Here is a 27338-nt window from a genome sequence, read left to right as displayed (position 1 = left end):
TACTTTTCTCTCTGCTATGACAGGCACCAGCCTCAGTGCTTCTCTTTGCAAGTGTATGGTAGAAATTCTCCATGAATGAAAGTGTCTGGATTGTACATAGGAGAGTGTGCAGCTGTGACAGCCAAATCCTTTGGAAAGACAGTATTTTAGGTAAGTAATGGCCTCCTCTTGGAAAGGACCATCTGGATGTCCTCACTCTGGAGGACATCCTGCTCCAAGAATGTGTCTAACAGTCCAAAAGCTGCAAGAAGATCCCAGCTGAATTTTAAGCGATCAAGTAATGATCAACAGTATCCTGCTAGCAAAGCAGCCACCAGGCACTTCAAGCAAAGCAGAGAGATTTATAGAGCTATTTCATGGAAAGGAAGAGACACAGGATTCTGCATTTTGAGAAAACTGCAATCAGGCTAGAGATGAGTCACGATGCATGATTTCCTGCTGGATCACCCCTAAGCTGTCTGCCTTGAGGCAGAGGCTGCAAAGCAGTCACAGAGCTAGCAATGTCTCTGCATGGGCCAAAGGGAGCTAAGTTGCTGCAATTCACAATTGGCTAAGCCTAAAGCATGGCTATTTTTCAAGTGCATATGCAGAAGATGGAGAGGATATTTGTGATGGCAGGTGGATGCCTGGACAGACACCTGCAGGAGATACTGTATCAGCTGCCTTAAAAAAGCAGAGAATGCCAATTCCTCCAAAACAACCCATTCCAGTTCAGCTCCATAAGCAAAGTAAGGAGGGAGAGAGGACTACAAATACAATACTAACAAGGTCCCACATGGGATCTTTTCAAAGCATTACATGAGCATTCAGCCTCCTGAGGGCCTCAGCAAGCCAGATGAAGTGCAAATAGGAGCAGGACAAAAGCTGTCACTTTCAAATGGCAAGGGAAAAAGGCACAGAAACCTTCCTGAGCTTTGGGAGCAAAACACCCATTTATATTACTTGAGTCAAAAAGCCAACTTGGATTCCACCAGACCACAACTGCCAAGGAAAAACTGTCATCAGTTTCAATAGACACAGGATGCAACAATTAAGAGGACTATCAGTTAAAGGGAGACAAATGGAGAATGGTGAAGACCTGCTGCAATCAATTGTCCTTCCAGAGCGCACAGACTTTGTCCCGCAGCGATGACTTAGAGCATGAGAGGACGGGGATGCCAGATTCCCCAGGGAGGAGAGCTGACTGGAGAACAGGTGCTGCAGGTGACAACGTCTCACAATACCTAATTAGCAGCTATGAAGTGAAGTGCAAACACTTCCAGCTTACGGATCTTGTGTGCTCAGGGCTTCTCCCTGGGATCCAGCCCTGCTCTCCAGCGAGTTCTGGGAACCAGCCTACCTCATCCTGCAACACCTGCAGCCAGCTGGGTTTTTCCTACTAAAACTGCTGAGGGCTGCAGATTCCACTGGCCAAGCTATCCCAGAGCTCTAAGAACAAGGTCACAGCTGCACTCTTACAGGCAGGCTATGGTGATGAGGCAAGGGACAACCTGTGAGAGCATTAGGCAGCGGGAGGCTGTTTCCCTCCTGCACAAGGAAGTGGGTAACACACAAGTCCCACAGAAGTTTCATCCTGCAGCTGGAAGAAATTTCCAATGGGAAGTCAGTTTGGGTCCTTCAGAGCACCTATAAATCCAGTCATCTCAGGACTGAAAGTTGGCCATGAAGTCAGAAAGGAGTAAAGGGGAGGGAGCTCCTTCTGGAGATGAAGCAGACAGACTCTCTTGCGGAAGCAGAGGCGTGGGAGGTCAAAATCTGTCCGCACGGGTAAAGCCATCACAGGGGTAAATTTGGACCCCCCCAAGAATCAGGCATTGGCCTGCAGCTGACTAACATCAGCTCTCTGAATCCAGGCAATTTCAAATTTGGCAGAATGACCAAGCAATACCCCAGCCCGATGGTCTCCACCTCTGCTTATTGTTGCTTTTTCAAATTTCCAAAGCTTAACTTTTGGGGTGACATTATGGCATTTGCTTCCTTTAAAGTTAGCAAATGTTCTGCACATTTCACCAGATTCCCAGGTGAGGATCTGTTCAACCCTGGCATGTGAGCACGCTTAGGGCAGTCTCTGCAATGGGGGCTGGCAGCCCTGTGCTCTTCATGCCATGACTGAAAGGAAAGAAGGCACACTGCCCTCAACTGCAGTTGCCCTCTCTGCAGAAGGAGGAGCCTCTTCCACTTCTACCTTCTGATATTAGCAGTTCAGTACTGGCACTGTGGATCCCTGCAGGTTGCAACGACCTGCACAGCTCCAGGTCTCTGGATTGGCCTCTGCAGCTCCTATTGCCAGAGCTCCAACGCACCCAGGGATCTTTTATCATCCGCAGGGCCTCCCATGCTTTTTCAGCCCCTTCTGCAGTGACAGCATGAGGTAGGGTGGTGGACTCTGGTAGCCGCCAAAGCCACTGGCTATGTGGTAAGAGAGCATGTGTGCCCTGCAGGGTGCTCCAAAGCTTATTCCCTCACTGGCCAGCTGGTGAAATGCTCACATCCACTCTCAGGATTGTGCCAGGCAGGCAGAGCACAGGGAGCCTGTCCAAGGGCTTTGAGGGAAGGCACAGTTAAGCCACTGTTTGAACAGCTTGGTCAAAGGGTTGGATTTTCAGCTGACAACAGTCCTGAAAGAAAAGAAAAATAAAAGAGATGTGTGAATACAATGGTCTCATAGGAAACTTCAGAGACAGACAGGAAGGCTCAACCGGGCATGAGCTATGCCTGGCAGAGCACAAGGTGACTTTGACTCTAACTGACAGTTTGAGAGAGGGAGAGAGAGAGAAATTAGTTCCAAGCCTGAGGAAATGCTCAGGGAAAACACACCGCAGATCAGCTCCAGGACGCTTTAGCGAGCAGTGAAGCAGGAAGAATGAGTAGAAAGCTACTCCATCATTGGCAAGGAGAAATAAGTGGGTGGACAAAGGCATCAGGACTGCAGCAGGAACAGCCAACCAGGAATGCAGGGAGTACCTTCTGAGCCTGGGGAAGCAGCTGCCTCCATACCTCCAGAGCTGGAGGACGCTCTGCCACCCTGTACCAGCATGTGTGACCCCAAACTGCAGCCAGTGCAGGTGGTACTTTTGGAAAAAAACACGTTCCAGAGTGTTTTGAAGAGCATAGAGAACTGAGAAGATGGAGAGATTCAGGAAAGCTGCATATGAGAGAACTAGAATGGGCTGCAGATCTGAACTCCAGGATCACTGCATGGAAGAACTCATGGTGAGGTGGATGAAATGAGGGGAGGCAAGCACAGAAATCCTGTCCCTGACTTACACTTGAGTGTGGAAAGCATGCAAGGACTGTAAAACCCAGGAGGGCTGTTTTGGACTTGGAGTTGGCCTGGAGGAGGGACCAATTCTGCACGAACACTACCAATAAAATACAAAGGTTAAAAATAAATAAATAATAATAATAATAATAATAATAATAATAATAATCCTCTTCTTGCTGGGGAAACCAGTAGATGCTACATCCAAGGGCCATTTTGCCAGTGCACTGGCACGTCACACTGTGCTGGAACCACGAATTTGTCAGGATATTGGTTTTATGTCTCTGCTTGGTCCTGTGTTACTGCCTGGCCAGTGCAAATTCCTGGGGAAGGCCACAGCCCCTGCACACCATGCAGCTTCTGGGGAAAACATCTTTTAATTCAGTTCCTACCTGCTGCTGTTCTGCAAACAGAAGCAAGAGACACCTGCTATCTTACCAGAATCTCATGGCCATAAGAAACCTTCAGCAGGACAGGGAGGCGATCAGTGCCAATGAAATCATGTCTAGCAGTGAAAGAGGAGAGAGAGGAAAACATTAGAAACCAACCTTGTGCCCAGGGTGATAGAATCAGGATCACACAGTAGATTAGAGACAATTCACTTCCCAGCTAAAGAGTCACTGTTGCGTAAGGGCCACTGAGAGAGGGAGGGGGACAGTTGTGTTTGGGTGGGAATGAGTGATGCAATGTTGATTTTAGTCCTGCACCAATTTAGGGACCCAAGTTTCTAGGCCAACGCCATTTGAAATACCAGTACTTCTCAGATCAGGTCTGCTGTGAAAGGGGAGGTGTTCAGCTTTCTTCATAGCCTCTACAGGCACACAAGGGCTAGCAGCTATAGCAGATGACAAAACTATCACTGTATAGTCAAAAACATGGGAAGTGCAACATCTTGTTTGTCTCCCCAGCTGTCAGGTCAAGGCAGAGCAGTGTCCCCAGCATGTCATACTAAATGCCTCTTGCGCTGCAGTGTTAAAGCACATTAACAACATACCCTGAGGAAGACAAGCTTTGTGGGGTCCAGAAACAGGACATACTTAGGGACTTTTTACTTGCCCAGTCTCTGCTGGGCAAGGAGCATGTGAAGGGAAAGGATCCGGCATGGAAGGATGGGACTGAGGGCATGTGCTCTCCCAGCATGCAGCATGAGGCCCTGAAGTACAGGTAGTTGACATCACCTGTGTGAGAGCTGGACTGATTCCTCCTGTCCTGGAAGAAGTTTCCCTGACTTTGGGGAAACACTGAAGAGCTGGTTATCCTGAATTCTCATCTGGTGCAGCTCATGGGGGCTAAACTCAGCATCCTCTGCCCAGTGCTCCATGTCCATTTTCTGATCATAAGGAAACAAGAAGGCCCTAGGGAACCAGTCAGCTGATCAGCAACAGGAACACACAACTTCCCCAGGGTTGTGGTCAGCATATTCAGTCCAGCCAGGCTTAGCCCAGGTGGTGGACACATCACATTTCATCAGGCCTGATCTGCAGAACTGTCTGCCATCCCTTGCTTCCTTCCCCAATCAGACCCACCAACAGATCTCAGTCATAGCTCCAGAACACAAACCGCACCTACAAAATCCACCCCTTTAATTTGCAAACGTCTCACGGCCCCTGTGAGCATTTCCATATCCCCAGACAGACCCCAGAAAGAAGGCTGAGAGCCAGCAAGCACCACTTACCACTCCACAGGCACCACACCCTTGTTCTTCAGCAGGAGCATCACGAGGGTAGGCTCTGAGCCTATTGGGGCAGCCCCAAAGTTGAAATCCAGCAAGAAAGGGGTGTACACTGGAGGGATCAGGCATGTGCTGGTCACAGGAGAGAAAGAGGAGATTAAATTGAGACAGGAGGAAGGGTTGGCAGGGCATGACAGGGAAAGGGTCATTCTACACTGGTTTTCTTCCTTATAATTCTTCTCTGACCTTATGTTCTTGGACCTTTTGGGAGAAAGGATACTGGGTGTAAGGCAGGCCTTTTGATTTTCTCCAAAAAGTCTTTTATATATGCCTGATGAGAGTGAGTGGCATAAGAGAGTCCTGCTTAGCTGAAGCCTCTTTCAGCTCTCCAGTACAAGGAAGTCACTGACATACTGTAGCAGGTCCATTGGAGGGCCACCAAGATGGTTGAGGGCTGGAGCACATTATTTACAAGGAGCGACTAAGAGACCTGGGTTTGTTCAGCCTTATGAAGCAAGGGCTCAGGGATGGCAACTGCACAAGTTGCAACACAAGATATTCCAATCAGATACTAGGAGAAAAAGTTTTTACCATGGAAGTGGTCAAACACTGGAATCAGGTGCCCAGACAAGCTGTGGTTTCTTCATCCTTGGAGATATACAGCATTGAACTGGACAAGGCCCTGAGCAACCTGATCTTGTTGTCCCTGCTTTAAGCAAGGGGTTAGATCAGAGACTTTTAGAGATCCACTGCAATTAAATTATTCTTTGTTTCTGTAGCTCCTCTCTAGGGAGAGTAAGCAGAGAAGCAGAGCTGAGCAACTGCCTGCAGTGGCTAGGATGGAATAACAGAGTGCCATGCAGCAGTGAGCTGCAACACAAGGCAATGGCCACAGCATCTCTGTCTAGCTCGTGCAAGGGACTGAAAGATCCTCTGAACCACTTCCTCATCTCACCTGTGCCTTGTGGGAACTCTGTAGGTGAGCTCATTGGGAGTCGGGTCTCGCTCCAAGTATTCATTCAGTGTGTCCAAGGAAAAGAGCCTCCAGAGGTGCAACTTGCTGATACCGCTGGCACTCCCTGCTGAACAGGCATCTGTGATGCAGAAAGTTGGGTAGACGCCTGTTGCTACAATGCAGCAGAGGGGCTGCTGCTCTTCTGTTGTGCTTGCAAGATCTGTAGCTTGGGAGAGAAAGAAACACCAAAAAGTAGTCATGCAACATTAAGGGGCAGCTGTCTGGGAGAGCAAAATGGAGAAAGGCCCTACCCAGACCAAAGAAAGTGTCCTGGTTTCAGCTGGGATAGAGTTAATTTTCTTTCTGGAAGCTGGTATAGTGTTATGTTTTGGATTTAGTATGAGAAGAATGTTGATAACACACTGATGTTTTCAGTTGTTGCCAATTAATGTTTAGACTAAGTCGAGGATTTTTCAGCTTCTCATATCCAGCCAGCAAGAAGGCTGGAGGGGCACAAGAATTTGGGAGGGGACACAGCCAGGGCACCTGACCCAAACTGGCCAAAGGGGTATTCCATACCATGTGACATCATGCCTAGTATATAAACTGGGGGGAGTTGGCCTGGGGGGATCACTGCTTAGGAACTAACTGGGCATCAGTTGGTGAGTGGTGAGCAATTGCATTGTGCATCACTTGTTTTGTATATTCCAATCCTTTTGTTAGTATTGTCATTTTACTATTATTACTATCATTGTTAGTTTCTTCCTTTCTGTTCTATTGAACTGTTCTTATCTCAACCCACGAGTTTTACCTTTTTCCTTTTGATTCTCTCCCCCATCCCACTGGGTGGGGGGGAGGTGAGTGAGCAGCTGCATGGTGCTTAGTTGCTGGCTGGGGTTTATCCATGACAGAAAGAAAGAACAGGACTTGTACAGTCTTTTCTTTGACAGTTTCTGAAAAGTTCTAAACCACTGACTTCTCGTTGTACCTTGACTTCTGCATTTAGAGATCACCAAAAGACTACAAATATGATCCTTTTCAGCAGTGTATTTACACAGTTTAGTTCTGCACTATGTGAAAACTCCCTTTTTTGATGTAAGCCTACGGCCTAGTCATTTTATGAAGTGTCCCTTCTTTTCACACTGAAAAATCATAAACATTTGTTTACATCTTGTCTTCTCCATACCATTCTTGTGGCATTGCCATTCTCCACTTTCCAAGATGGAAACTCCTTGTCTAATTAGTGTCTTGTACAAATGCTGTTCCCCACCTCTGAACAGCCCTGTTGCCCCTCTCCATACCTTTTCTAGTTCAACTGCATTCTTTCTCATACAGGGACCAATCCAGATATGCAAAAAGGACCCCAGCTGCATAGGACTGGTTGCATGAAGCTCTCAGAATATGTTTCAGGACACATCGTAAAAGGTCATGCAGAGGAGCAGGGAATCTTGTGACCACAGCAGCAGGAAACTTGGAGCTCTCCCTGTCTGTATCTTATGGCTCAGTCATAATTCTAACCCCCAAAGGTGGAGCAAAAAGGAGACAGCACATAGGATCTGGCTCTGGTGAATTGCTCGTCACCGGGATTTCTTCAGGCAGGACTCATACATTGGGAGCTGTGCAGCTCAGCCTGTTATGACACACTCTACTTGGTTGGGAGGGAATGATTTTCCCCAAATACCCATCTCTCACCTGTGGGGGTGCAAATAGCATATTTGATTGACCAGGTGTAATGCAGCCGACGGACTGGCCTGACTGTTATTTGGACAAAAGCTTTTGACCTTGCGGGGATTGTCCCTCTAGAGTGTTCCAGCTCTAGAGCTGTAGGAGAAAAGAGATGGTATGAGCTCTTGGCATCACTGATCTCTTTTACACCACACACATGTTCAGCGCACAGCTCCCTAAGCCTACCTGCACTCAAGCCATTGCCCCCCCACCCCATGCCTAATCATTAGGACCAGTTTCAGGTGCTGAAGTTGGGATTCCCAGACTACAACTGTAGGCAGCTCATTGGGAGTACCCAGCCTGCCTTTGGCCAGCAAAGAACAGGGAACTTCTCCAGAGGAGTTCCTCTAGAAAGGCAGCTAAGTGTTGCACTCCACCATTTCTTCTGGGAAGCTCCTTTATTTAACTCCCTTCTCTGCTGGGAAATTGCATCTTATTTCAAATTAGTCTAGCTTCAGTTGTCAGGCTCTGGGCTATGCTTTTTCCAGCAAGATAGAAGAGTCACCTGTAGCAAATCCCTAAGCAAAGGAGCAGATCCCTTAAGGCACTTAAGAGAATCAATGCAAGCTAGCCAGTAAGCAGCCCAACCTCTGAGTTCATGCTAGATTGAGTTTGCAGAAAAGAGGGGAAAGCCAAGGCCCCCACGCCATGCTACATCCCTTACAGTACCCAGCGGATCGCTGCAGAACTCCTCGGGGTCACAAGGCCCAGTGATCAGTTGTTCAACGCTGAGGATGTACTTCAGAGAACAGATCCCATCATTTAGCAGTACAATGCTGCAGCTTTGCAGGTCACCAACTAGAACATTTCCAAGGTCCAGGTGCTCCTTTTGTGCCTGGAATTCAAACCCGCCATGTCACTGTTACACATCGAGCGTAGAGGTCGAGCATAGCCACCACTTATCTCACCACGTGCTGATCCCTTGGCATGCAGAGTGTGGTGCAAAGGGCTCCCTGCTTTGTGTGTGACCTGTCATGCCCCGGGATATGTTGGAACAGGGCTGCAAGGGGCTCAATCCCTCCTCCAAAGGCACTCTCCTACTGTTATTTGGGCTGCTGGTTGGGTAGGTTGCAGCACATTTGGGGCTGTGGGGACACTAACTGGCCAGCTGCACCTGGGGCAAATCTGTTGGTCCCTCCATGACTGCATTAAAAGTCCCCCTCTCTTTTGGCTACTCATCCGCTTGCAAGCAATTTATAGTGACTAAACACCTCTAAGACATTTCTACCCATCCATCCAACATGACTGACATTGGGCAATGACCTACAAAGAATTATTTTTTTTTAGCTCTGGTTCCTTAGGAAATGTGCCTGAAAATGAGGGTGGCTGCACGGATCTGCAGATAATAGGAGGAAAGCTAGGTGGATGTGTGCTAGCAACACTGCTTTAGCAGTCAGGTCCACTTCACTTAGAAACTGGACTGAAAGCAGAACAAATGGTGAAGACAGAATGAGAGGAGAGAGCTGGGAGTCCCAAGGAGCCAAAGGACTTGCTCAGTTCAGTCTGGAACAGAGGAGTTGAGAGTGATCCTAGAGGATTTGGGCAGGTCACGTTTGAACTGACAGGACATTCACATCGTGCCATTGCCATTAGGTTGCCAGAATCAGCTCTGTCATCTCCACTGAGAGCAACGTCTGGGAATTTTGCTGTAAATCCTTATTGGTTGCCTCCAGTACAGATTGTGCAAAAAGGGGAAGGCCAAGACCCCTATCCCACCCTAGTACCCCTCCTACTACCCAGTGGGCCCCAGTTCCTTACCCTGATGGTGCCCAGAGCCCCCTCTCCAACAATCCGTAAGGCATAACGGGCACTTTGGGGAGACACAGGGTCTGGGCTTTTCCTCCTCACAGACACCATAGCACGCAGCAGATATTTGGTCTCCTTGTCAGGAGTAAAAGTCCACGCCTGAGCCTGAAATCACAAGAGGGAAGGGGAGCATTCACAGGAGCTCCAGACCAGAGCCAAACCTATACACCACAATGGTTACATTCAATGCACAGCCCCTTCCTCCATTACAGCTAACCTAGTCCTCTACCGACAACTCTGGAGACACTCTCACTTCAATCCTCCACCATCTCCGCCTCTGTCAAAGGTTCGTATTGGGCATGCACATTCAGATATTCAAAGCCAGGCTGTGGAGATATGCTACTCCTCAGTACTCTCAAAAAGCACTCAGGAATACAGTAGAAGTTTAGAACCTGAATTTACAGGTGGAAGAACAGAAAAATATCAAACTCTCTCGTGCTCTCATTTGTCCTCCATCTGTTAACATCTGGTGCATGACAAAGTTGCTGTCATCCAAGGTATCATGATCTAGTGCCTGTTTAAGGCCTGTTTGGTCCTGTGGTCAAGGAGGATGTCATCATGTTTGGGCAAATCCACATTGTGGGAACCAGCATGACTGCAGATGCTGGCTCGCAACCCAAGCTAAGACACTGACTGGTGTTCTCCAACTTTAGCATTAATGACCAAATTATTGGCACCCCTCACATTTCTGCTCTAAACACTCCACAGCTGTACTGTAGAGAGCAAAATACAACTTTAGTAGAACTTGAACTTACCATGGCTTCATAGGGCTGGAGGATCCCTGCAGTGGGGCTGACTGACAGGATCTTCCTGTCAGGCTCATGGATCTTCCATGTGAAAACCATGGGTAGCCTTGTGCAGTTTTTTATGGTATACATTCGTGTAGAGGAGGTCCCTATATAGACAGGCTTGAAGTATAGATTTCCATCACCTTCTAAGAGCAAAAGAAGGGACTCTCCACAACTCCGGAGAGCAATCTCCTGTGGAATTAAGGGAAAAGTAACAGACATTAGCCAGAAGTCTCAGCTACCTCTGGAGAGACCTTGCAAAGATGTTGCTCCTTCCAAAAGAGAAGCAAGAACAAACTGGGTCTGAAGGAAGAGGGGAAGGACTTCAGATTGTGCTGTCAAGGAGGGCCCTGAGCATAGTATAGTGCATTCCAGGAGATGGAAGCCCAAGGGAACAAGGAGTACAGGATGTCTGGCACCACAAGCACATTCTCTCTGCAGTGTTGACCCCATCTTAAATGTTGAAAATATTATTTCATTCCTATTTCCAAAGAGAAAAACCAAAACTAACCATCAGGAGATATAACAGGGATCACAGCACAAGTCACTGTGAAAAGTGAAGACTACAAGGGAACAAAACTTTGCTCACCGTCTTCTACTTCCCCCTCCCTACCTTGGTGTATCCAGGACAAGAGTTCAGCTGCAAAGGCAGGACATGCTGCTGTGAGACTGTGTTAACTGGGTGAGTGAAGAGAAAGAAAATCTGGTGGCCTCCTGGAATGATGTGTCCTGAGCAGGGCTTGACCAAAACAGAGGGACAGGCAGCTTGGTTCACACTGAAGGTTATCGAAGAGGTGCCCGTGTTCAAGAGCAGCATACTGCAGTAGGTATCAGTGTTAGGAGCCACAGGAGGAAAAGTCTGGTGGAGACAAGCAAGAAGAGCTGTTTGCACTGGGTTTAGAAAACCAGCTTAAAGAAAAAGTTTTCACTGTGTTGAATTCCAGGTTCAGACAAGCACTATCCTGAGTCTATGGAGAAATTTGTAACTACTTCTCTTCAAAGAAAGAAAGGAAATCACCCAAGGGTATACAAATTATGGTCTTTTCCCTTCCCACAGTGGCCCTCATCTTTCATAGGCTCATGGGATCAGTGAAGCTACTTTCCATTATGCAATGCTTTTTGGTCATCCAATAAGCGAGCTGCTTGCTGAGGCCTGCAGTCTCTGCATGGATAGTGACCTCCTGGATTAAGAATTTCAGAAACCTGGAATTTGCTCCAGCTCATGCATATCAGATACAGGCTGCATGTCCTGAACTAGCTGAGGGGATTTTCTAAGAGGTTCTCAAGACTATTCTTACTTCCTAGGGTCAGATCTCACTTTACCTCATAGGAACAATACTTTCTTGTGCTACAGAAACAGCAGAGACAGTCAGGAAAACTTCCACTCTACCTTGCAACCACTTCTCTTCTATAAGTGAGGATTCTGTGTGCTGCCCTCCATTTGCCTAAGTGCATGCAGAGTGTCTGAGGCTCCTGAGAGGGGACTAAGCACCCTTGTCAGTGCCTATGTCCACTTAAACAGAAAGGAAGGAGATCCCAACAGCTTTCCTCTCAGAGCTGAGATGCTCAGTGTAACCTGACACACTGGAGGCTAGGAAGACAATGCAGGAGAAAGAGCATCCTACCTTTGTACCAAAGCAGGAGTCTCCACACCCTCAGAAACCACTTAAGCCACATCTCAGGATGGTGCAATGGGAGACAAGGTAAAGACTTCAGATGTAAACACTGAGCATCTCCGCAAAGATCCAAACATCAACCAGTTACACACCTTGGGGACATCCAGGATGTACTGTGGGATGAAGTGTTCCCGTTCTGCTTCATACGTGTGCGCTCTCAGCCTGACAGTCAGGCACCAGGATGGACAGATGGTGGCATCCTCCTCAATGTTGCTGTAGTGTCTCAGCACCTGCAGGCATGCAAGATACAGAACAGAGTGCATGCAGGAAGGGAGTGTGGCAAGGTGCCTTCAAGTCCATGTGTCATCAACAGCAGCAGTTTGTTTCAATGGCATTTCTGGGGCTGAGGAATTGACTTTTTCAGGGAACAAGAACTGACCAGTGCCAGATGAGAAACATGAGTGCTGCTTTCCCAAATAACTACATTTCAGACCCAAAAGACTATGGAGTGACTTTCAAGCAGAAGGACCTATCCCAGCTGTTCTGTGATAGTACAGGAGCTGCCTTAGGGAAGGAGGGTCTACAGACACCCTAGTGCAGTTTGAGATATTTGCAGGTGCTAAAGTTAGCATTTAACAGTGAGTCACTGAAAATAATCATCTACCCTTTACCTGAGCCTAAGAAACTCCTGACTCTAAGGTTACTCCCAGATATCCTCCACACTGGCTTAGAAGGGAAGAAAAACGCAAGAATAATCAACAATGTAATGAAGATCTCTCTCGCCTACCAGGAAGTTTCTGGGTGCTAAAACCTGCAATTGCAGCCTTGTGTGATGTGAATCCCACATCACATGGGAGGAGAGGCTGCAGTGATGTAGAATGCCCTCAGCAGCTTTACTTGTGGAGGGCCAGACACAAAAACCAAGTTACTGCCCACCACCCAGGCCACAACAACCATCCTTGTGCAGGCTCCCATCTATGCTAATAGTGCGGTAATCCACAGTAATTCCTCCTTCAGTGCGGTGTACATTACTTCACATTCACTGGGGGTAAGAGCAAGTGTAACTGTTCATATGCATGCACTGTGGCTTGCTTTGCTGATTTATCTTTGCCAGGACACAGGTGAAGAAGAAATTTTAACCCACCAGTGTATCAAAACAGTGGCCAAAAGAGTTAGTAAAGATGCCAGTTTGCCAAACTCAAAATGAAAGGTTCCATTTGAATTTTAACTCCCCCAAAAGCCTTTAGCCTGCAGCCTCTTGCCAGGCCCTCTCTGGAAACTGGTCCTAGTAATTCCTACTAACCTTGTAAGAGGCAAAACCTTCCAGCTCTGCTGCATAGAGACTGTTGAGCTGAGTGGGCTGGAAAAGAACACGGAAGGCTGAAGACTTCAAAGGTGGGATGTCACAGATTTCAGGGCTCACTCGGAAGGCACTGCCATGGCTTGGAGTCCAGGCAACAGTGACCGTTCCTTTGGTGTGGTTGGTCACACAGAGAGGAAGCGGTTCTACCTTGTGGAGTGGCACGCAGCAACCAAAATCATACTCCCTGGGGCTGACACTAATGTGAGGAGGAAACAAGGCCAGGTCACTGCTTACACCATCGTAGAAATATTCAGTCATGGAGTTGGCTTCAAAGTATTCCTTGGGAGGCTTGTCCTGAGGGATCTACAGGATGGAAACGTCTTGGCGTGAGCAGGGGAAGTGTGCCTGTGGGAGGCACCAGGCACTACAGTCCTGACTGCCTTCACAAGCAAGAGGACATGCAAGATGAACTTCATTGACAGTTCCCAGGACATCTCCAAGTCTAGGCTTCAAGGAGGCTCCTGTTTGTAAGCCAGTGCTCAGTCTGAAGCTACATGAAGCAAAAGAAGACACCGTGACTGAGTTAAAGCCAGAAAGTGGCTTAGTGGCTGAACTTGGGTAAGACCCAACTGACATAGATAGTATTGGTGTGTGCTGGGAACATTAACAGCAGAGATACTAGAGAAATCAGTCTGGCACCTGTGAGTCCTTCTAGATCTGTCTGGCCTGTGCAACAGAAGCCCAACATCTGCAGAGAACAGCACCTTAGATTCCACGGAGGGCAGCTCATACCTTGGGGGGCAGCATGAGGGCTCCCTTTTCATCCATCTGCAACTTCCCATCCTTCAGCATCACACTCAGGATATCCGGGGGGTAGAAGGTCAGTCCCCTCACCATGTTGGTTCGGTACCAGGAGAGGTGTCTTGCCTGAAGGATGGCTGGCTTAGCTATGTCTGAATGGCAGGTACCAAAAAAGTCCACATACATGGGTTCCTGGGAAAACACCAGAAAGGATTATAATAAACTGCCCTTCTGTGATTGTTTTGAGAGTTACACCATCCTAGTACCTCACTTCCAAAACATGCCTGGGAAAGGCTTAGCATCTGCAATATTAGACTGCCATTTACTTTATGTCTTGACAGGACGCAAGAACTTTCTTGAAACTGGAGTGAAAGTTGAAGGCACTCAGTGCATGGCTGTGCAGCTAAATTTCACTCAGAGACCTAAATGAACAGGATCCACTGAGGATGCACCTCACCCTACCCAGAGGCGTTACTGACTGTCTGTCCACATCAGCCCTCTACTGCTGATAGGAACCTGCACCATGGGAATTCTGCTCAACAAGAGCCCAGGTCCTGCACCTGGGTCACAACAACCCCATGCAACGCTACAGGCCTGGGGAAGCGTGGCTGGAAAGCTGCATGGAGGGAAAGGATCTGAGGGTGTTGGTCGACAGCTGGCTGACTATGAGCCAGCAGTGTGCCCAGCTGGCCAAGAAGGCCAATAGCATCCTGGCCTGTATCAGAAATAGAGTGGCCAGCAGGACTAGGGAAGTGATCATCCCCCTGTACTTGGCGCTGGTAAGGCCACACCTCAGATACTGAACTGTGTTCAGTTTGGGGCCCCTCACTACAACAAAGACACTGAGGTGCTGGGGCATGTCCAAAGAAGAGCAATGAAGCTGGTGAAGGGTCTAGAGCACAAGTCTTATAAGGAGCAGCTGAGGAAACTGGGGTTGTTTAGCCTGGAGAAAAGGAGGCTCAGGGGAGACCCTATCACTCTCTACAACTACCTGAAAGGAGGCTGTAGCGAGGTGGGTGTTGGTCTCTTCTCCTAAGCAACAAACAATAGGACAAGAGGAAATGGCCTCAAGTTGTGCCAGGGGAGGTTTAGATTGGATATTAGGAAAAATTTCTTCACCAAAAAGGTTGTCAAGCACTGGAACAGGCTGCCCAGGGAAGTGGTAAAGTCACCATCCCTGGAGGTATTTAAAAGATGTGTAGATGTGGCACTTAGGGACATGGTTTAGTGGTGGACTTGGCATTGTTAGGTTAGTGGTTTCACTCGATGATCTGAAAGGTCCATTCCAACCTAAATGATTCTATGATTATGTGACAGGTGTCAATGGAAACGCAGTGGGAAGAGATTTGTGGGGGCTACTAAGTGAGAGAGGCCAGCTCTAATGGGTTACATTGGAAGATCCCTCTGAGCTACCACAGTGATGAAACCACCCTTTGCCTCTCATACCTGATGGTGGACAAGGCACACCACTCTGCGGTGATAGCTGATGGGGTGAGTAGGTCGAAAGGTCACCTTCAGTGCTAGTGTTGTTATGCCCTCCAAGACTCCACAGGGTCGATCCAAGGAGAAGACACTCCCTCTGACATCAATATCAAATTGGTAATAGGCTGGGACATCTGATATGTTGCTGATTTTCAGCGTCTGCATCAAACTTTCCCCAAGATTGATCCAGTCGAAGTCCACAGAATATTGGTGCAGGGACACTAAAGGACCTAGCACAACAACATGTAAGACAGATCCTGGACCTGTCATAGCTGTTTCTGTCAACATGTCACAAGCCACTGTTGCACTTAACTGATCTTCCCAAACCAGAATCACCTCATTAGAAAACCCACCAGTCCTAGCAAACAGCTGGATATTCACTTCTAACAGTCTCACATCTGTCTCAAGCAAGTATAAACCTCAAATGGTGCACCAGGGACAGCCTGGGTCCCAGCAGAAGGTAAGTCTGTGACTCAGGGCTGTGACAGTCCCTAGCCCTTCCTCAAGCACTAGCCCTTCCCCTGCAGTGCTAAGACAACGACAATGGGGAGAAACAGGGAAGGCTTTCACTGTGGTACCTTTACATGAGCCAACCACCTTCAGGACAGTCTGCAAGAGGCATCCAGCAGATATTATAGTGAAATAGTCGGTACTGTGCTCTCCTACTATCTGAGGCTGAAATCGTATGCACAAGACCAGCTTCCCATTGGCAGGGACAACACCATAGGACACATCACAGGAGAAAACATGATCTTGAAGCAGAGGATCTTTTGCTCTTTCTATCCTACATGGTGCATCAACCTGCAAGCAGAAAAGAAATAGGTTGACAAAGGAGCCAAGAGGAGCCAGGATGGATCTGAATGCAGGACACTAATCAGTGAAGAACTGAAGTTTTCAGCAGAGCTGAACACCACCAAGAACACCAAGGCTACTGCAGCTCAGCACAGAAATGCTGTGCAAACTTCTGCAACTCTGTCCTGCTGGAGCACTGCTGGCAGCAAGCTCCCACAATACACTCAGAAGTCAGTGGGCTGCAGCAACATGTCCTGGTGATCTCTGGGGTTGGAGTGCCCCTCCTGGTAGTGGGGAGGATGGCTCAAGGTGTCCCCAAGGACCAAAGTAGCCTAAGTGACTGCTGTGACCAGGGGACCTGCAGGCAGATAATTTATTTCCCTTCATCCACAGTTCCACCTTGTCTGGGGAATCTTCTTTTCACAAAAAACCCCCACCAAGATCAGCTCTCTGATGCCTTCCTCAAGCCCCTTAAAAAGGTCCTGATCTTTGCCTGGGGATGCTGAACACCATTGCAGTGTGAATTATAACAGTACAACAAATGAGTATGTCTTTGCCACTCCCAAGTTGCAGAGACTGTGGAGGAGTCAGCACTGCTGTCATCCATGTCAGCAGTCTTTGAGTACATCCATCTTTTAACGGGCTGGCATGGGCCAAGCTGGCGCAGAGAACAAGGTGCTCAAATACAGCCCATTTGACTTTGAGAACAATTCACCAGGCTGCAGTCCACTGCGGACGGCAGAAGATCCATCAGCTGCCTGGGACACATGCATGCCAATTTGAGACTGCCACAACTGCCACACAGGACTGATGGGCTTGTCCAGGCTGAGCAGGAGAGCTGCAGGATGTGAAGGACAACAATAGCTGTCTGATCTGGACCAAGCACGGTGGGAAGCAGGCAGGAACTGCCATATCATGCTGCAAATGGATGAGTTGCTAGCACTGTAGCTGGAAGGCAATGGTGAATGGCCTGGTTGGTAGGGGAAGGCTCATCATCTCTGTTTTAGTCACATTCCCACTTGGGTTATTTTCACAGCATTAAGGGAGATACTCAAGACCGCATATCCCAGGGAAACATGCCAGCATGCCAACTTCTTGTGAGAAGTAGTCTCCCTCTCCACATACCACAGACATGTTGAAGATTTCTACAGACTTCTCCACAGTTGTCCCCACTGGCACTGATCCAAAGCACAGCACATCCTGAAACTTTCCAGGCTGTACACCTTCATAGTTTTCCCCTGTCACACTCACCCGCAGGTAAGGGTATTTGGCTGTTAAAGGAAATAATATACTGGGTTAAGAAAGAGAGGTGGAATCTCCATTCTTGGATATTTAATGTTCAACTGGACAAGCCTCTGAACAACCTCAGGTAACTCTGAAGTTGGATCTACCTTCAAAGTTGGCCCTGCTTTGAACCAAATAAGCTCCCTTCCAGCCCTAATTTACTAAACTCAGATCCACTTCTTTTGTTCGTCAGTGGCCATACAAGGCACTTCATGCAAGGACTTGCTAGTGAAACCATTGCTTATTCTAACTTGCATCCAGAGAGCTTTAGACCTTTCCCTCTGGCTCTCTGTCTAGCAGGGACAGACAGGAGAGACTGAGTACAGACAAGACCAGGGGTTTCTGGAGGTTTTTGCATTGTGCCAATGAACTCCTCTCATTTCTTCCCCTCTGTCAACTTAAGCAGGCTCCAGAAATGCTGGTTTGGCCAAAGCATGCCACAGGGCATATTGGATCCTGTGTCTCTTCAGGTCACACTTCCAAATTGACAAAAGTACATTAGAAAATTTCGCAGGCCACTTTAGAACTATGGGCTTCACTTGCTTATCAGTGGGTTGAGCCAACTGTGGCACAGCCTCAGAGCCCAGCACCTCCATGTGTCCCCGTGAAATGCTATTCCACACTTAGGGATGATATGCACTTCTTTAACTGTTAAATGCAAGAAAGGCTCACCCAGGCCTTTTAGCTGGATAGTCCTCTTTTGTTTCTCTTCACCTCCAAACCAGCACGTTGCTGCCACATCATACACCACAGCCACCTTGGGTTGGAAAACCACCTTGACCATGCACTCAGCACCTGGGTTCAACATGCCGCAGTCAGGAATCATGCAGAAAGGGCTTGGTGTCTCCCAGGCAAACACAGTAACGAGATCACTAGGAAATGGAGATATTTTTTAGGTAGATGAATGAATTCTTTGCTGCCTGTGCAATCACACATAGGATGGACCTTTCACAATGGGTTATTCAGTTAGGATGTGAAGCAACCAATGTTGAATGGCAGAATGCCTAATGCATCTGGCCAAATATGTGATGCTGGGAAGAAATTTGTCTCTAGTCTCTGCAAACGCTCTGTTCACACTTTAATGAATCTTAGCTACTACATCTAAGAACTTTATTAATGGCCATAAAATTTCTCAGCTTCATCGTGTGATAGCGAAGAAATCAACTCCAGAATGAAGTATTTGCTTTTCCTGTATCTAAATTTGCTGCTACTTAATTCTAAATGAACATTTGTTCCTCTATTATATGCCCAGGTGAGAAGAGAGGATTGAACTGTTTTCCTAATACCTCATTCAACTCTCCAGAACTCCCTTTGCTTGTTTGATTTGTGCAAAGAACATGACATACCATCAGCTTTTTCTATTTTATTGATTCCAAGCTGTGCACTACTTACCATCCCTATCCTCCACCACCCTGAGCCTCTCAGTCAGCACAAATGATTTCTCTAAGGGGAGAATGAATCACTTAAAAGGGTTTCTAGCTGATAGCTTGCTCTGCTGAAGATACATGTGCCCTCCCCTCTGTCCTCTCCACCTTCCTACTGCATCAGCTGACCGCTTTGGGGAGCACAGGCCATCTTCCAACTAGTAAAGGTTATTTTGCTCTCACTGTAAATGGTTGGAAGTACACCTCCTCCTTGCCTGGGAACTTCTTCACTGCACTCCTTTCTACAATACTGCCAGAATTACTGTCCTTCCCTCATTAAAATAAGACAGTCCTTGATAACTGGGAGCATCTTTGCTCCTAAATGATGACTCCAAGCCACAGAACACTGCCACTGCTTTGGGCAGCTCCATGAACCTAAGAGCAGGCACTGGAGAGACTCTCCAACTTCTGTATTGCCTGCCTCCAAATCAAAGAGGTTGGCACCTCCACTGCCATCCCTATGGCACTCCTGTGCCAAGGGAAGAGAGGTCAAGTCACAGGAAGACTAAAATGTTTCCAGCTGGTAGCTCATCTCTCCCTGCTCACGCTGGGCAGGCTGCCTTTGATTAACTACAAGCCCAGGCCTCTCCTGTGAATGTGGGATGTTCTCAGTGGTACACCTTGCTGGTCCCCAGCTAGTTCCTGTGTGTCCTGGTTTCAGCTGGGATAGAGTTAACTGTCTTCCTAGCAGCTGGTACAGTGCTATGTTTTGAGTTCAGTATGCGAAGAATGTTGATAACACTGATGTCTTCATCTTGCTCAGTAGTGTTTAGACTAATGTCAAGGATTTTTCAGCTTCTCGTGCCCAGCCAGTGAGAAAGCTGGAGGGGCACAAGAAGTTGGCACAGGACACAGCCAGGGCACCTGACCCAAACTGGCCAACGGTGTATTCTATACCATGTGACGTCCCATCCAGTATAGGAACGGGGAAGTGGTGGCAGGGATTCGCCGCTCGGGGGACTGGCTGGGTGTCGGTCGGCGGGTGGTGAGCAATTGCACTGCGCATCATTTGTACATTCCAATCCTTTCATTATTGCTGTTGTCATTTTATTAGTGTTATCATTATCATTATTAGCTGCTTCTTTTCTGTTCTATTAAACCGTTCTTATCTCAACCCACGGGTTTTTCCCGATTTTCTCCCCCATCCCACTGGGTGGGGGGGAGTGAGTGAGCGGCTGCGTGGTGTTTAGTTGCTGGCTGGGGTTAAACCACGACACTGTGCATGAATGGTTCTCAGTGTATGCTGGAAACAGACAGATGTGAGGTGCCAAGATGTTCCCACAGTGAGATCTGACATGTACTACCATTTCTGCTGCCTTTTCTGCCATGACCTCAGAGGATGCAGAGGTCTGCTGCCTGTTAAGGCAGCCAGCAGATCTAATGACAACTGGAATGAGCTGCATTCATTGGAGAGTCCAAGAAGGTGGCAAAATACCTGGCAAAACAGAAGGAGAGTCTGCCTAGCCACATCTCACTCACCCAATGTTGCGCACAGGGAATGTTGTCTCTGTGACATTGTGGACAGCACAGATGGGCAACTGGACAGCTGCTGGGAAGGACAGCCAGGGGCGTGGAAGCGTAGCATGCAGGGTGACAGAGAACTCACCCTCAGCCTTCTTAAAGCAGATGCTGTCTTCATACTCCTTCTGCACAGAAAAGCAAGGGGAGACAGCAGTTAGATTGGTTCCATCTTGCAGGTACTGCAGCTCTACCCGTGAACACCCATCACCTTCACCTCTGTGAGAGTGTTGGGAAAAAAACATCGGTGACAGAGGTACCAGGGGAGGCCTCTGTGCAGGACAGAGAGCATATGAACCACTCAGAAAAGCCAGGCAGTAAGGTACTCAGGCATACTCCTCACTCTGTCAGGAAACACACTCAGAGAGAGCAGTTGAAGACCACATTTGTTTCACCTGATTTGTTTTGATGCAGATGGATTTCTTTCAGCATTTTCAAGATCCCAATTCAGCTAAACTGAAGCATGTACAATCTTTCTTTCAGCTCCACAAGCACAGAAATATTAATCTTTGATTAAGTGCTTTGTCAGCTAGAGAGCTAAGTGGATAATACATAACTTAAAGATGCAGCATTGACAGCACTGTGTACAAATAGCCCCAGGACATCTGCTAACCGGCTAAAATAGAAGGAATTGCAAGACACATGTCTTCCATGCTCCCCAATCATCACCTCTCCTGAGTACCAGTTATACAGGTAAGGAGAGACCTTGGGCACTGCAGCACATACAGACCTTGCTCTCTCTAAGAAAGGGAGCCTCCTGCTCTAGCGATTGATGTGGTGCAGACAAACTATTCACTGAAAATAGAACAAGGCCAGCAGCTTATGTCATAAAGGGAACACTGAACAGTCATCAGAAAATCATGATACTAAAAGAGCAGGGTACTGGGAATCCACCCAATGATCATGCTCTATGGCTAGGACTGAGATTCACATCAAAGATATACAGCTGTGGACAAGAGCCAGAGATCAACTCTCAGAGCCAAGACAGACACCAGGAACAAGCTGAAAATCAAGAAAAGAGGCTGGGTAAAAAGAATCATTGCTGTTAAAAATAAAACTTAAAGAAACCCACCCCATCCAAAAGAAGAGAGGCCCTTGGCATATCCCTTATAGAAAATCAGTAGCCCTTCAATGTACAGGCTTTGGGGTCTCCTGTAAGAAAGCAGAGACTGAGTCCCTCAACCCAAGATTCTGCACTAAAACCATCCAGCTGAGGTTCCCTGGGATCAAACCAGGTGTGGACAGTTCAAGCACCTTATCTTACTGATTTCACGGCTAGAAGAAGCATGTGGAAAACTGGGAATGCTTTTTGTGAGGATCCCTCTTGTAACTATTGGCAAACTCTGCAGAGAATTCAGGGGTTAAGGCTCCCTCAGGTGATGAAGGTGTGGGGAGAGCAGGAAGGTCACGCTGCCCAGTCTTTCTATGCAAGAACCTTCCCTAAGGACTAATTTATTCAAGTGAAAACAGATCAGAAAGGACAAGAGTGGCAGAGGCCCACTGCCCCCCTGGAAGCCAGCCCAAGCACCGAGAGCAGTTTTGATGTTGCCACTTTACCTTTTCAGTGGGCCGGAAAACGATGGGCAGAGTTAAGGACATGCCAGGGCTCAAAGTGATGGGCTGCGGAAAAACAGTGAAGAAGAATCGCGTCGAAGGACATCTAGGTAATGAAATCAAAACAAGAGATTTTTGTCTGAGGGCATACAGCTGTTGTTAAGTTAGACAGCAGAAAAGAGAATAAAGAATCAAAACCTCCAGACCCCACAATTAGAAGCACTTTACACACCTGACCCCAAGCATACCTTGGCAGCAGATCATCAGAAACAGGGGCAGAAAACAGGTGCCCTGGAAACCCATTCCCAGCAATACCTACCTACCCCTTCCTTAAACAATATTTTACATTCCCAGGCCACGCAGCATGAGCAAAACCCATTTAGCAGAAACATTTGAGTTTCAGAGCAGAAAGGGTCACAGGGAGTGCTGGAATGGCTCAACAGCCAGTGGGACTCCCGGGAGCAATGGTTTTAGGACACACTAGTGACTGGCTGGCATACATCCACAATTAAAATCTCACTAGACTGGAAATGCTTCACAGACAGAATTATCAGCAAAACAGAATTTTAAAAAAGGCATTTCATTTAAAATACTCCTGCCAGGAACAAGGGCTGTGCTTCTGAATTAGCAGGTTTCTGTCGGGCTACATAAGCGTGCATGCGCGGTCTCCAATACAACACCCAAGGGGAGAGGGGGCAGATGAATCCAAGAAAAGGTGCTAATGTGACTGATACAGCAGGAGGGATGAAGATGCAGTGAGAGTGTGAGGAGTACGAAGGAGAAAGAAACTTCCCACGCACCTGTAGCTCAGCTTCTGGGTTTTCTCATGAACATTTTTCAAGATCAGATGTTTGATCATCTCTTTTCCAAGTTCCCAGCCACGCCACCTGAGTGTTTCGGCCACCTCAATGCCCCAGAATACGCCTTTCTTCTTTGGCTTTCTTGCAGACAGCTTCGGGAATTGCAACGGGGACATTAGCAGTTAGGGTGGGAGGGAGGAGAAATCACTACGCTCTACGCTAAAAGTCTCTGACTCCGGCAGAGGACGGGAGGAGCCACCCTGCGGCAAAGCTCCAGAAGTCACCAAAAGCCCTGCTCCAAGAGTCCAGAGGGGACACCTCCTGGCCACAGCCCAAACAACAGATACTAAAGGATGTCATGAACGAGGGAAGCAAAGGCTAAAGGGATTTTTGTTTTTTCTCCTCTCCCCGCCCTTGCCAGTAAATCCGCCCACGACAATGGCACCCTTTGCTCCTCCGCTCACCTTCTTGACACAACCACAGCACAGCTTCCGAAAAGAGTCGGAGTTTTGGGGCTCTCCATGCACCTGAGCAAGCATCTGAAAAACAAGAGGAAAAGGTCCTCACGCATGCTGCTCCTGCACCCAGGCAGTCTTTGCTGCCGAGACCTGGGCACTCCCAGAGACCCAACGACCCCTCCTTGGGCTCAGGGTGGCACCCCGCCCTGCAGGGGCTGCAGTGTCCCCGGTGGTGTCCCCATTTTGCCAGCTGAGTCCAGCCCTCTCCACAGACCACGCTGCCGCAGCCCTGCACTCTGCAGCCTCCTTGGCACAGACCGTGGCTGCGACTGTGACCACCCTCCCCCCTCACAGCCCAGCCCCCCGTGGCAGAGCTCTCCTCAGACCTTTATAGCACAGCCCTGCCCAGCCCACTACAGACCCACAGAGCCCAGTGTAGCAAAGCCCTACTCTATAGCCTTGCCCGGCCCCCTAAAACCCCATATAGATGACTGCGGCACGGCCCTGTTCCCTGGGCCACGGCCCAGTCCTTTAGAACCCTGCCCGGCCCCCCGGAGCAGAGTCTGGGCCCCGGGCCACCGCCGCCGCCCCCGGGCCCGCCCGGCTCCCCCAAGCCCTGCCCGGCTCCCTGTAGCACAGCCCGACCCCCGAGAGCCCGGACCACCTCGGGCCCCGGCCGGCCCCAGGCCGGCCCGGTCCCGGCCGCTCAGCGCCACGAGGCCCCGGCCCGTGTTGCTATGGAGACCGGACGCGGCGTCGTCGTCTCCCGGAGCAACGACGGCGGCCGCCTCGGGTCAATCCCCGCGCGGGGGGCGGTGACAGGTGCCGGCGGCGACCGCCAGGGGGCAGCAGAGGGACGCGCAGGGCGGGGGCGGCGAGGGGCGGGGGGGGCAGATGGGAGGGGGGAGGCAGTGCGAGGGGTAGATGGGGACCAGGGAGAGATGGGGGGGTTCAGGGAGATGGAGGGGGGTGGGTGGCAGCCCGAGGGGTGCAGAGGGTGGAGGGGGGCAGGAGAGAGCTCGGGGGAGAAGGGCGATGAGGATGGGGGCGGGGGCGGGGGGGAGAGAGGTGCAAAGCTGAGCCGGCAAAGGGGGTGTCGTGAAGTCCGTGGGTGTGCGGGATGGGTGGGTGAGGAGGCTGCGGGGCTAAGAGGCGGGGATGCTGCTGGAGGGGGCAGGGGGAGCAGCAGGCTGGAGAGTGCTGGCATAGGGATGGGGTGGCACCTTAACGGGGCCAGGTCACCCCGAGCTCCTTGGGGCACCGATGACACAAATAACAAGTTGTGACCGTTGCCGAAAGAAGTTATGGGGCCGAGACCGGCAAAGGGGCACAGGCCGGGGAGCACTGCCTGCACAAGCCCATCAGGTATCATTCCCATGGGGCACCACCACCACCGTGGGTCACTCCTGCATCTTCCCCAGGCCCTGGGTGTCCCTCAGGGAGGGGGGGACCCTTGTGTCCCAGTGTGAAGGGCCAGACAGCCCCTCCAGGGCGCACAGGTAGCAGCATGGTGGAGAGCAGGGCTGGCCGCACCCCACAGAGCGGGGAGGGTGCCGGGGCAGAAGTAGGAAGGAGATGCAGCTTTAATGGCATTTGTCGATGTTTACAACATGAGTCATCCAGCTAAGCAGCGGTAAATCAGCACCCCAACTCCTCCAGCATCAATTGTGTCCCCTCCTCTGTCCCACCAGCACTGGACGAGTGCCTGGCTCCTGCAGAAACAACCTCATAAATAACAGCAACAAAACAAACCCTCCTGCAGCCACAGTGGGCCCGTGTGTATGAGGGGCAAGATGAATGCCTCCCATCCATCACTTTAATGGTTGTACTCTGGAAATTAAACCTGTCATGGCCCATCAAGGTGAACGTTTTAAGTCTGTGACATCCCTTCAGCTCCCCCCCCCCCCCCCCCGGCACTTTCTTTTTTCTTGCTTTCCTTCTCTCCTTTTCCTCTCTGCCCCTGCCATCCCTGTCCTCCCCACCTCACTCCTGCCCCGGTGTGCCCAGATCCAGCCTGTGGTCCTCTCTGTGCTCCCCCGCTGCCAGAGGACCAGGCTGTACATCAGGTGATAGATGTCTTCAGCCCCGAGGCTCCTGCAGCCATGGCCTGGCATCTGCCAGCATCTCCGTCCCCAGTCCTGGGTGCCGGGGGGGGGGCGGTAGGCACAGGTCCCCTGGGGCGTTGGGTCTCTCCTGCCCCGCTGTCCCTGCAGGGCAATGGCAGGGAACTGGGTACCATCCTTCCCTACTTCCCACTCCCCTCCTCCTTTCCTTCCCTGTCTTTCCCCCACCGCTTCCACACACTTATTCCTCTCCTGCTCCATGTTATGCCAACCATCGCAGGCTCATGGCACCCAGCCCCTGTCCTGACTCGCATCTCCCCCACTTGAGCAAGGGCTGCCCTTGCACCGTCCCCAGGACCAGAGCTTCCCCCGGGCAGTGCCAGGGATCTGGACACCTCCTGCGTGGGCAGCAGGGCACTGCTGTGCCCTGGGCTGGGTTGCCTGGGGACAGGGGACCTGAGCATCAAGGTTGCCACACACCCAGGGGGAAGCTGCTGAGCTGGCAGCAGCCACTGTGCGTCACTGTCACCCCACACAGGCCCGTTGTTTGTCCATCCATCCATCCCTCCTTCCCTCCCTCCCTCCATCCACATGCTCCTCTCTCCCATCATCTGCTTCCCCATCCATCCCTCTATCCCAAAAGCATCGCATCTGTCCCCTTGCCCAGGGTGCTGCCCCCCAGCCCCATGGCAGCCCCAGCCACTGCCAGGTGTTACCCAGCACTGCGAGATGTGACAGCCCCACACCAACATTTACCTGTCCAGTCCCTCGCTGACCAGCTGCCGGAGGTGACCCAGGTCTCCCTGGAGGCTGCTGCCCCTCTGCAGCTCCCACCCTCACAGGCAGGTCCTGGGGGCAGGCAGCCCCCCCGCCAGCCCAGGCAGCGACGAGGAGAAGAGAGGAGAGGACAGCAGAAAGCGGGGCAGGAGGGAGACGACACAGGCTGCCTGGGAACAGGGCATCCCAGCCCAGCCTGCCCCACTCTTGCAGCCTTACATGCACTGGCGTGGTGAAACAGGGCTGCCCCCTCGGTCTGGGGTGGGTGGAGAGGCTGGACATTGCGGGGCTGGTCCCTCTGCCTGCATGGCCATCTCAGCATCCCAAGGGGAGGCCCACAAAGTGTGCAGGAGGCATGGGAGGTCTATAGGGTCTGCCATGACCCTCCAGCATGCTGAGGACGAGGGCAGCCTGCTCACTTGGGGGGGGTCAGAGCTTAACCCTAGCGCTTCTAGGGAGGTGGCAGAAGGTGTTGTCATCCTGCTACCAGGGGTTGATTTGAGCCCAGCCACAGGTAGCAGGGTCCCAAGAGGATCATGAAATGAGCCCAGAAAGGGACTGAGAGGGGTTCAGAGAATGCCATGGGAAAAGGGGAGCTCGCCAAAGCATTGAGCCCTCACAAACAGCCTGAGCACCTCCCTAAACCCAGGAGGGCTCCGTCCCCACCTTACTTGGGGGCAGTGCCACATCGATGCAACCAGGATAACTGCAGCATGGAAAACAGCACCGCTGCACTAGCCAATTAACCAGTTCTCTTTCACAAGACAGATTAGTTTTGCCCTGCAAAGAGCAGACCCCACTCAGGGATGCTACAGGTGCAGGAGGAGGCAGGGCAGGCTGGCAGGCATCCTGGGCATCCTCCTTCCCAGCCTTCATGCCACCAAGGGGAAGGGCAGCTGGCACCATGCAGGCATGTGCTGCTCCAGGCACTGTCATATCTGCAGGGAAGGGGCAGTGCACAGTCGAAGGAGGGTCCGGGGTCTCTCCCCTCCAGCTGTGCCGGTGGGCTGCCAGCCGTGCAAGTCTGCTGTCCCCACCCGGTTCCCCACGGACCCCAGCAGCGCAGTGCAGTGTGGTGGCAGGAGGCAGGCAGAGCCTCCTGTCCCCTAAGGAAGAGCACAGGCATCCGGATAACAGCTTTATAGGGAGGGATGTGGGGACTCCCCCAGATACACACAGAGGAATAATTACGAGTTAAATAGGATCCAAACACACATAAGTTAAAGGGGGCCAGGCGCCCTGCAGCCCCCCCCACTCC

The 27338-nt window shown here is 50.2% G+C and overlaps 1 protein-coding gene across 1 annotated transcript in view; it reads right to left on the bottom strand.

The window, feature by feature from the left end:
* The window catches only part of CFAP65 (cilia and flagella associated protein 65), a 34241-nt gene extending 10871 nt beyond the window's left edge, over nt 1-23370 (bottom strand). Inside the window, exons 1-20 of the mRNA XM_052793465.1 lie at nt 23247-23370; nt 22783-22934; nt 21986-22088; nt 20390-20556; nt 18159-18358; nt 17328-17473; nt 15989-16211; nt 15375-15640; nt 13920-14120; nt 13128-13490; nt 11977-12114; nt 10822-11067; nt 10176-10400; nt 9373-9525; nt 8284-8449; nt 7582-7710; nt 5890-6115; nt 4938-5066; nt 4441-4617; nt 3701-3767 (exon numbers count right to left, since the gene is read on the bottom strand). Coding sequence (XP_052649425.1) covers nt 3701-3767; nt 4441-4617; nt 4938-5066; nt 5890-6115; nt 7582-7710; nt 8284-8449; nt 9373-9525; nt 10176-10400; nt 10822-11067; nt 11977-12114; nt 13128-13490; nt 13920-14120; nt 15375-15640; nt 15989-16211; nt 17328-17473; nt 18159-18358; nt 20390-20556; nt 21986-22088; nt 22783-22934; nt 23247-23321 — 3552 coding nt within the window. The 5' untranslated portion in view covers nt 23322-23370. The remainder of the gene's footprint in view (nt 1-3700; nt 3768-4440; nt 4618-4937; nt 5067-5889; nt 6116-7581; nt 7711-8283; nt 8450-9372; nt 9526-10175; nt 10401-10821; nt 11068-11976; nt 12115-13127; nt 13491-13919; nt 14121-15374; nt 15641-15988; nt 16212-17327; nt 17474-18158; nt 18359-20389; nt 20557-21985; nt 22089-22782; nt 22935-23246) is intronic.
* Nucleotides 23371-27338: the final 3968 nt, after the last annotated feature.

Source organism: Harpia harpyja, chromosome 7, assembly GCF_026419915.1.
Source record: "Harpia harpyja isolate bHarHar1 chromosome 7, bHarHar1 primary haplotype, whole genome shotgun sequence".
Classification (NCBI taxonomy): domain Eukaryota; kingdom Metazoa; phylum Chordata; class Aves; order Accipitriformes; family Accipitridae; genus Harpia; species Harpia harpyja.
Note: the sequence above shows the minus strand (reverse complement) of the source record. Positions and strands in the feature narration are given on the sequence as shown.